Source organism: Pundamilia nyererei, unplaced genomic scaffold (assembly GCF_000239375.1).
Source record: "Pundamilia nyererei isolate P.nyererei 1_Seehausen unplaced genomic scaffold, PunNye1.0 scaffold00039, whole genome shotgun sequence".
NCBI lineage: Eukaryota > Metazoa > Chordata > Actinopteri > Cichliformes > Cichlidae > Pundamilia > Pundamilia nyererei.
Window position 1 is genome coordinate 3,512,838 of NW_005187440.1, and position 9,921 is coordinate 3,522,758.

Genomic DNA, 9,921 nt, shown 5'->3' on the forward strand with positions numbered 1-9,921 from the left:
TGTCTCTGAAGCAATAATAACACAAAGAATAAGAACAAGAACAAACCAAAAACAGTGGCTGTTTTGATATATTATAGTGAAGTGCTGTCTCTGTAGAAAAAAATGAGTATATATGTGTCAAACACACAAGCTGCCATAATACTCGGTAAAGTCGTTTTCAAAAGTAAAGTAAATGCTGCAGAGCTGGCTGCTGTGCTGAAGGCTCACATTAGCCGCCTGTCTTTCATCTGTACATGTAATTACATTTTTATAAGAACTCTTTATAATCGCTTTAGTTGCTAAATCTTTATCAAAACAACTAGCCCTACTGAGAATAAAAGCTCTATTTCAAGAGGTCCTTCAGTGTTGGTTTAGTTTTACTTGCAGTTTCATTAGCATATAACTTTGCACTTGTATTTTATATGATTTCATTGTATTTTTTTAGGATATGTAAATTATTTCTTTTTTGTTTTCTTCTTTGTCGCCTCTGGAATCTCTTCAAACCGACTCACTCTCAGTGGGGCACCATCTTTAGATAAAGGTGGTTGTGATGATGGAATCTCTTTGATTAGGTGCTGTAGCACTGTGACCAGCAGCATTAGTTTAGCCCAAATAAAATGCATAATAAGAGAAGTAAAGTAGGTTATTTTTTTAATAGCAACTGCTTGTGCCAAAGGCTCAGAAGGAAACATACAGTAAAATGTTCTTCCAATAAGAGGAAATGGTCTCGGGTATATTACAGAAAGAAAATAATGATTCAGAAAATCAAAACTGGTTGTCATTAGAAAAATGTTTGCATTTTCAAACTGCACTGAAAAACCAGGCCTGGAACATTTGCAGATATTAGATATGCATGCTGTGCACCATGTCCTTCATTGCTCTGCTGGCTTTCAGTCTCATTCAGTGCCGAAATTATTTAATTTCTGTGCAGCAGCAAGTAAAATTCCAACAATAATGCAAAAACAAACTGTTGAAATCAATTCTAGTGTGCTCGCTTGAATGAAACAGGGTTTAACTTTCACTGCTTTTGTAGTAGTACTGCTGTCTGCCACAAGAAATCTGTAATTTAATAAAACTGTTCTTTTTAATTCACTCATAATCGAATGACAGGAACATGCCGCCGTTGTTTCTTTGATACATACATCAGACAAAAGAGCATGGAGTCTAGCTTTTATGTTTTACTGGCCCACCTCCAGGCTTTCGTACCCATTTCTGCTTGTGAATTGACGGTACTCCTGTCATATTGTATCTGACAGGCCCTCTCTGGATCATCGGGGATAACACACTGTAGCTGGGCTGCTTTGCCTTTGGATGTACATTTATAAAATGACTGATGTTCGAACGCTCGGGTGCCCCTGCCGAGCAAATGCATAGTACACAGAGGTTACACTTGATAAGCAAATATACTATTTATTTCAGTTTCATTTGCAGATCTTCTATTTATCAAGCGGAAAAGAAAAATGTGCTTCTTTGGTTTCTCCTCATCTGTTTGTCACACGCTGAGGCACGATCATCAGTCTTGAGCAGATAGCATGGGGAGAGATGCCGAAAATGTATTGAAATAGGCTAGATTGATAGAGATGTTCAGAAAACAGAGAAACAGCTAATATATTCCCACCATTCCATTTCCTTTTCCATTTGTGTTATCATAGGTGTTGTGTTATTGTGCAGGAATTCTGCAGGACGCTTCATGATCACATTCTCAGTTTATAGTGTTTCCTGTGGTATTCATTTACATGCTATAATAAAGTAACACATTGTGTTTTTGTTTTTGCCTCCTCTGGTACTGCCATTATCTATTAAAGAGTTCTTTTGTCAGTTTGACTTTGCCAGGCGCATGTTGCCCCCTTCTCCTTCCAGTCCAGAGTGAATGCGGTCCCTTCTGCTGTCACTTTCAGCACACTGTACCCGGCTCCCCTATTTGAAGTTCTGTCATTGGCAAGCTTTGAACTGCCATTTGTGTTTTAGCCTGCACTCTGCCTGCCTCCAGAGTTTTGTCTGGTGTAAATTTGTCAAAGCCAAAGGGCACCAACACGGGGTTCTTTTGTAACAGTGATGCAGAAAAGCTCTCGCGTAGACCGGACATGCAGGCTCAGCAGCATCCCGTTTCAAAGCTAGGATGTTTTTGAGCCCTTTGGATCTTTAGTGTATGTATTTTTAATAAATTGTTCAGTGCTGCAGCCCCATGATGCACCCGGCTACAAGCTAACATTTCTATCTAATTTAAAATGCTGTAGTCATCCTCAAAACAAACCCCAGGCCTGTTTCCAGTGGTAGAAAGCAAATACAATTACTCAAATGCTGATTTAGTAGCACAGAACATTGTTTTTCAAGTACATTTGTTAATATGTTTTTAATTGTAATTAATGCATGCAGCACCATCTACCTATATAATATATAGTTTTTATTTTTGACACTTTTTCACCAGTATATGTACTCAGTCTTGCATTTAATACTTTAATATAAAGCACAATATAATGGCTTAGTGAAGTTTTAGCTGATGGTAAAGACTTTGTATTCCAGCTGGCCTGTTTGCAAAGCATTTGAAACTTTAAATGTGTCTTATCATCTTTCTCTGGGGGCCTCATGAATTTCTTTACAGCATCAAAATCAATACACAGGCTGTTAAAATACGCTTGATTTGTGTTCTACTTTGCACTGAACATGAATTCTGAATTTGTTTTCATTTATTTAGTGAATACATGAATCTGTGTTCTCTGCAGAAGACTTGCACATGGTTCAAGTCTTCCGGATCATGCCAATTTTGTGGCTATAGCTTGCTTTGTATGAATTCATTAAATCCTGCTTTAAAGAGCAAAACTTAATTAGAAGATTTGAAAAATAGAGGGGTTTTTTTCTGCAGATGGCACATCAGAAATAAAGCAGCAAACAGAACATGCTGCTTGGAAACTAATCAGGTTTTTTCCTCTGAGGCAGCTCTGGGTGTGATGCTCTGATGCTTCAGTACATCAGGCTCACACGGTGAATGTGAACCATCCACCCAGGTTCTTCAGTAAGCTCTGGCTATGGCTAATAACAGCAGAAGCTCCAGTGAATTGTTATGACTGGGACCTTTCTGAGGCTCCGGTTGATGAACCCAGCTAAGTCCTGTGCAGGAGTCCACTTGTTAGGAGAGACCCCTAGGGAAAGATTCTTACTTACTGCAGTGATGGCGCAGCATAGCACCTCTCTCTACAATGGCACGCTGTGCTGTTGGTGACAATTTTGCAGCTCGAAGTGCCACCAAATATGCAGCCTCTGCATTGTTTCCCCTTGAGCACTGAGCAAACAAGCCGTCTGCTGTGCCTGCAGTGGCTTTTCGTCTCAGCTACAGAGGTTTCTGTGAGTTGCAATGCTACCTTGGCTGATGATTTTATTTTGGGTAATGCGAGGCATACTGTATCTCAAAAATACTTTGATCCTAAAATATGTTGTGTTGATGATAAGGAACGACGTTAATTGAATCCCTTAATATTATTATTTTTTTGTTGCCAGTCTCCACTGGCACCCTCTCAAAGATCCGTGCTGCACACCTCATTTGAACTGGGAAACTTTATCATTTATGCACAGTGCTCAGTGTTTACAAGTGATGATGAAACGAGGGCACCCCGAGCTCAGAGACGAGGTCCAAATGTTTCAATTTCACCGCAATATAAGCAATTAGCAAAGCGCTTGTTAGTGCGCATACTCTCTCTCTCTCACTCTTTATCTGTAAATCTCCCCCCATCCCTTGTGCCGGCGGGAGATGAATATGTCTTCGATGTCCTTGGATTTCTGTCTTGTAAACACCATAGGCGCTAAGCACTGTTTACCGGTGTGCATGGCGGGCCAACAGCCGGCTCCGTCTCTTGCACAGTTGTCCCGCGGGGCCAAACTCACCTTGTTACCCTTTTAATTAGTAGGAGCAGTTAATAGTGTCGGCCGCTTCTGCCGCCTCAGCACTTGCCCTGACTTCAGGAATCGCTCCAATCGATAGCAAAGACTTGGGCTCAGACGGGGAGATGGGGGAGCGGGAGGGAGTCCTTATTGCGGGAGTGGCTCGGGCACATATATGATGATGTTTGAAGTGGACTAAAACAACAAAATTATATTCTTTGAGGGACTGTTTAGGGGCAAAAACCATGCCTTCCCTGTATTCCTTGAACATTTAAAAGTATAACAGGGTCTCTCATGCTTATTCACTCAGTTTCTCCCTTCCCACATTTCCTCTCCTTTGAAAATGAATGTAATCAAAAAGCTAAGGGTTTGCTTGGTAGATTCTATTGTGCCCTTATAAGCTTTTATCCCCTCCAAGCGCTCACCTCCCGTGCTCATTTCTTTTCTTGTTTTGATTTAAAGATGCAGTGGAAGTACTTAGCATTTAGATGACATGCTGCTGGAGAGGTGTGATGGATCAGCGCCTCTTCAGAGGACTGAATTTCTTCGACAGCGCGGGGGCCAGTCGGCTGGTCAGACAGACAGAGAGACAGATCACAGAAGGACCGGCCGAGCAGGCAGCGGAATACCAAGTCTGCCTTAGTGCTGCGAGCCTGGCACAGCCGAAGGGAAAGCAGCGGCTGCTGGGAATGCCAATGCACAGCCCAGACAGCCGTCTCGCCTTAGCTCCTCTGATTGGCTAAACAGACCATTAGCTTTCTGATTATGATTAGCCGAGTCATTATCTGCACAAAAGTGGCTCATTCACCAATATTAAGAAAGCAAGGAAGCTGTATCTCTCCTATGGTCGAGCGGAAAACAGCATGTTGTCGTGTCCTCCTTAAGATGAATGTGGGCGGCAAGAAGTTCCGTTCACAAAGAAATAAAGTGGAACACTGTTTATCACCCTGCCTCACAGCTAATGTGATGAAAAAAAAAGTGTGACGCCACTGATGGAAGAAAAGAGAGGTCCTCTGCTCTTTAATGCAGATGATGCGTTGGCCATTACTTGATCGTATTTTCTGGTTGAGGGGAGAAGCAGTGTCCTCGGAGGTCATAAAATCTGGTAGAGAACAAAATAACCTTCAGCTTCCTTCGTCTCGCCTTAGATATAATTGGAAGATGTGCCATCTGTGCTTTTAAATGGACATATGCTGCTCTGCGTCTAAGGCCAGTAAGCTGAGGGAAAACTGAATAAAATGAAGGCCGGCCCTCTCTTCCTTAGTGACCTTCTGCTTCTTCTTTTCCAGCCTTTGCCCAAGGAGCCGTCGTAGGATGCAGAGGAAAAACAGCAAGTATGAGTTTTGTGATTATCTGCTATTTTGCATAATTTGCATGCTGAGTGCATAACCCTGTTTCCAGTTCATTTGAAGAAACCAAGGATGTTTTGATTGTTGGATCTTGTAGAAAGCACAAATACTAACTTTGAAAAGAAGCAGCAAATAAGAGAGGCCCTGCCTCGAATGCATTTCATAGTGTATTTTCCAGGTATGTGTTCAATGGCGAGCTTGAATAAAGGTCCAGGTCTGGGACAATTTCCGAGTCACTTTGATGTAACAATGCAATGAGTTATTGGCAGTTTTTTGAAATGCATAAGAACTGAAAGTAAAGAGCCCCTCTGTGGCTACATCAAAGGGAGCGGCTACTTCAAGGTTCAAGTTCAAGTTCAGTTTTCTCTCAGGACATATATCGAAAGCATGTCTACATGGAAGAATGTTTTTAGTAACCAAGAGGAAAGCTACAAAAGATTTCACAATAGATTCAAAAGACAGAAAGAAAAGAATTATACTTTAAATCCCTCTAAATCAGTACCACTTGTTTTAAAGTCAGCAAGTAAACTGGAGTGGGTAGCAAGTTAGCCTGACTCAGGTTTACTTCACATCCAGAAACTTCCCTCCGGAAATGAAGTAACGACTAAACTGAAATCTTCATCGGAGAACTTGACTGAATATATCTGAACCTTTTATATTCTACAGAAAAAAACCCCAAAACAAAACAGGCATTTGGAATCTGCATGCCGTGTGTCTCATAGCCAATATTCTAAGATTGATTTTCCTTCTTCCACTGAGAAAACAAAATGAATCACGCACAATTACCAAAGACGGGGAGAAAGGGGGGAATTGGGGGCGTCATAAATATTTATCTGCCAGCCCTGGGAATTTGTGCAATTCTGTGTGGATTTGCCAACTCATATTTAAGTGTCTGAATGATTTATGTGGTCAGTCCTGGGGTGTCACATTTGTCCACTGTCACCCTGAATCATTTATGTATTAACATTTATGGATTCATCCATATAACATATTCATGGCAGAATTCTATTATCATTCAAATGGTTTTTTTGATCAAATGATTGGCTAAATTAAGCCATTAACTGCAGAATTTCACCGCAGGTGAAACGTATTCCACCTAGAAAAGAATATATGACATATGAACCCATTTCTTCACATAACTCATATAATTAGATTTTTTTTTTTACCTTTTAGACGTGGCATAATTAACTGTGGAGTCACACCAGTGCTGTGTTTATTCACTGGAAGCAATAGTGATTTCAAAAGAAAAGAAAAGAGGTAACTATATCCAGGAAATGAGGTGTTTCCTGTTCCCTCACAGGCTTCAATGGTGATGGATGTCAAAGCATAAATCAGTCACCGTTGAGTGTGAGGGACGTTCTATTAATACATTCCTCATTAATTTTGTCATTTATTTGATGGAATTAACAAAACAAATGTTGAAGTGTGCCTAACGCAGAGTCCTGATGCCTGTTTTCATAATGTCAGACAATGCACAGGCAAAGAATGACAAGACCTGAATTTGAGTCTCTCGTTAAATTCATAATTGGCTCATATTCTGTATGTAAAGTGTTTTTCTGGAGCTGACATGGATAAAATATGAAAATTAAAGTGGAAGGAGGGAAGTCGGTGGGTGGGTGGTGGTGCTGGTCTTGCAGTTTTTTTTCCTTTAACACCTTTGAATCTGTATATTGGCTGTTTTTGTTGTTAACTAAACTGGTTTTGTTTTTGATTAAAAAAATAATGAGGACTGCAGTTTGGCCCTGACAAAAATGCGACACCAAGAAAAGGCGTTTCTGATACTCACAGTTAGGCAGTGAATGCCCTAAAAAAAAAAATCAGGGCACATTTTCTTTTTCTTTTTTTACTGAAGTGAAAACGCTAATTTAGTTGTTACATGATTAAAAACAAGACTGCGTTTATTTCTTTTCCTCTGTGCACAGGAACCATAATCTAATTAAAGCTGCTTTTGACTTGCTCCCTTAATTCGCAAGGGGTCACCACAGCAGGTAGCTCCACATGTTTGATTTGGCAGATTTTTACACTGGATGCCCTTACTGACACAACCCCAAAGGGATTTGTGTCTCCTCTCGGGATTAAACCGGGGATCTTTTGCTTGTTAGGCAAGTGTGTAAACTACTACACTAGGGATCTGCTAATTAATTTAGATTACTAAAGTAAAAGTTAATTTTTCACAAGCAGGCAAAAGCGACAATAAAGGCTGCTTTGTGCTGCTGCTGTTAATGCGATAGCATTAGGTCCATGGAAAATGTTGGAATTTGACATAAAATTCAAAAGGCTACACAACACAGAAAATCGTCTGCACATTTGCATAACAAGGCGCATGTCTGAAACGATCTAACTTCACAGTTAGTGTCTCACGTTTGTCTTTGTCTTTCTTTCTTCTGCTGCAGGTTCATTGACATCTATGTTGCTAAAGAAACCGAGGCCAGTCATTACACCCAAGATATTTTGTCCGTTCACCAATGAGGCTCCCAAAACGTACATCGGCTCTGACCTTCAATAACAAAAAAATAAAAGATAAAATAACCCATAACATCTCCAGTCACCGCAGTGAGAGACCTGAAATGTCTGAAAACTCCACGAGGGCAGCATGGTAACAACATCAGCATTGAACGTTCATCACACCCAACTTCATGGGCTAATCATGGAACAAAATCCCTATGAGAAACCCCAGAACAACCAGTGGAAAATTCACTGAAGGCCTTTCTTTTTTTTGTCTTTTTGTCTGCCACTGCCCAATCTGCAGGGGACAGCTCCTTGAAGATTCTTTTTATACCTTTGTGGCTTGATTTAGACTTGTCACAAGGCCTTTCAAAAGTCAGCCCCTTCATCTTCTTTACAGTCGCCGCCATGAAGCAATCCAAGGTTATATTCCAGCCAAGTTTCTTTAATGACAGTTCATTGCTCGAGTCGTGACTTTACAGAGGTTGAGGCAGGCCATATTGTCCGTTGGATTCTAGCTTTTAACACCTTTCTCTCATTTGGCCAGGTGAGATTTTTACAAGGCCATAGCCGCCAATGTCTCTGCATACACATAACGGGACGGATATTATGAAATAGCATGAAAGTCACACAAGAGATGACAGATGAGTTGACTGTCTTTGCTCACTGAATGGAGATCGTGATGGTGAAATGTGGACATTTTGGATGACTTAGCTTATACCTTATGTTGTTTGGTTTTTTTTATGTGGTGCCAACATAGACTAGAAAAGTAGTTTTTGTCAATGAACATCTTGTACACACAACTGGGAGCATTTAGCAGATGTGGACCCCTGGCTTGTTTTAATGATCTATACTGTGTGTGTGTGTGTATGTCTGCGTGGGCGCAAGGGTGTGGGTGCATGTTTGCATCTGTCCGTGTGTGAATATGTGAGTACACGTGTGCTTGTGTGTGTATGTTTTTCTGTATGCGTGAGTGGGTAGGAACATCCAGAGATACACTGTGAAATAAGTCATATCCGATGCATTATTCATACTCTTGTATATTTTTGGGACACGCCCAGACCAGAGCTCACCATCTGGCAAAAAGGAAGCATTTGGGATTTTACAGATGTTGGATCTCATTTTAATTCTGGGTTCGCCTTTTCCTTTCTTCCTTCTTGTCTTTTCTTTAGTACATAGAAATATTTATATTGGGGATAAAATATAATTGAAACTGAAATTGAAACAGTATTGTCACATAAGTTAAAATTCTGTAATTAAAATCGATTTATGTGTGATTAAATGTATTTCCGAATCCTTGTCTAAACCGACTATATTTTGATATGAAATGTTTTGGCTGGCCAGATGTGCTATTTGCCAAGAAATGCTTGATATATTTAAAATTATGTACATACATACATATTGATATATATATATATCCAACTAATGTATTTTTTGTTCTATGGGTCTTACTCTAAGGAGTTATAGAGGAGCAGTAGCACAAAAGGCATCAGTCTGAGAGAAGCAGAAGAAGTGGACACAATAACGTGAACGCCAGTAATATTTTTCCAAAAGAATACAAATAAAAAATAAAACACATTCCAAACACATCGAGCTACGGTCTGCAGATGAATAACATCTCTCCAAGCCATTTGCAAAAATAATAATCGCCACGGTGATACTTTACTAGGGGTGATTGCAGTTGGTTGCATTATAATGTACAGGTGTTCCGGTTAATGTGCCTGCTCCTTGCTCCCCTTTTTTCATTTCTTTGTACTACAAAGCCCTGTACATCTCCATCTTAATGTATGCATTTGAGGATATAAAGAGAGCATCTGCTCCCAGAAGCTGTGGACTGTGCATTTGGTGTGTGTGTGTGTGTGTGTGTGTGTGTGTGTGTGTGTGTGTGTGTGTGTGTGTGTGTGCGTGTGTTTTCCAGGTCAGTACACAGTCTTCTGTGTTGTGAGAAAATACCAATTTCCACCTGATCCCATTTCTTTGATTTCATGCTGCCTTTATTTATCACTTCTATGGTTGGCACTCACCGTAAGTAAATTGTCCCTTTGTTTTGCCTCACTGTCAGCGCAGGAGCTGCTGCAGTGACTCTAAGCAGGACAGTAACACTGACGGATTTTACTCAATGATAGATAAGAACAGATGGACATACATAAACCTCCTCTGGCTCTGCATCTGAAAAATGTCCAAATCTGACAAGTATTTATGCTAGAACATGTCATCAAAGTAAGTCTGGTATGGTCCCAGTCACACAGGGCTAGCGACTGGTTTTCGACCC

At 40.5% G+C, this 9,921-nt stretch overlaps 1 protein-coding gene across 3 annotated transcripts in view; it reads left to right on the forward strand.

Moving 5' to 3' along the window:
- tafa5l (TAFA chemokine like family member 5, like) overlaps positions 1–8,931 on the forward strand; it is a 44,006-nt gene extending 35,075 nt beyond the window's left edge. For all 3 annotated transcript variants that reach the window (XM_005730812.1, XM_005730813.1, XM_005730814.1), the window contains 2 exons: positions 5,145–5,189; positions 7,598–8,931. In XM_005730812.1, coding sequence (XP_005730869.1) covers positions 5,145–5,168 — 24 coding nt within the window. In that variant the 3' untranslated portion in view covers positions 5,169–5,189; positions 7,598–8,931. The remainder of the gene's footprint in view (positions 1–5,144; positions 5,190–7,597) is intronic.
- Positions 8,932–9,921: the final 990 nt, after the last annotated feature.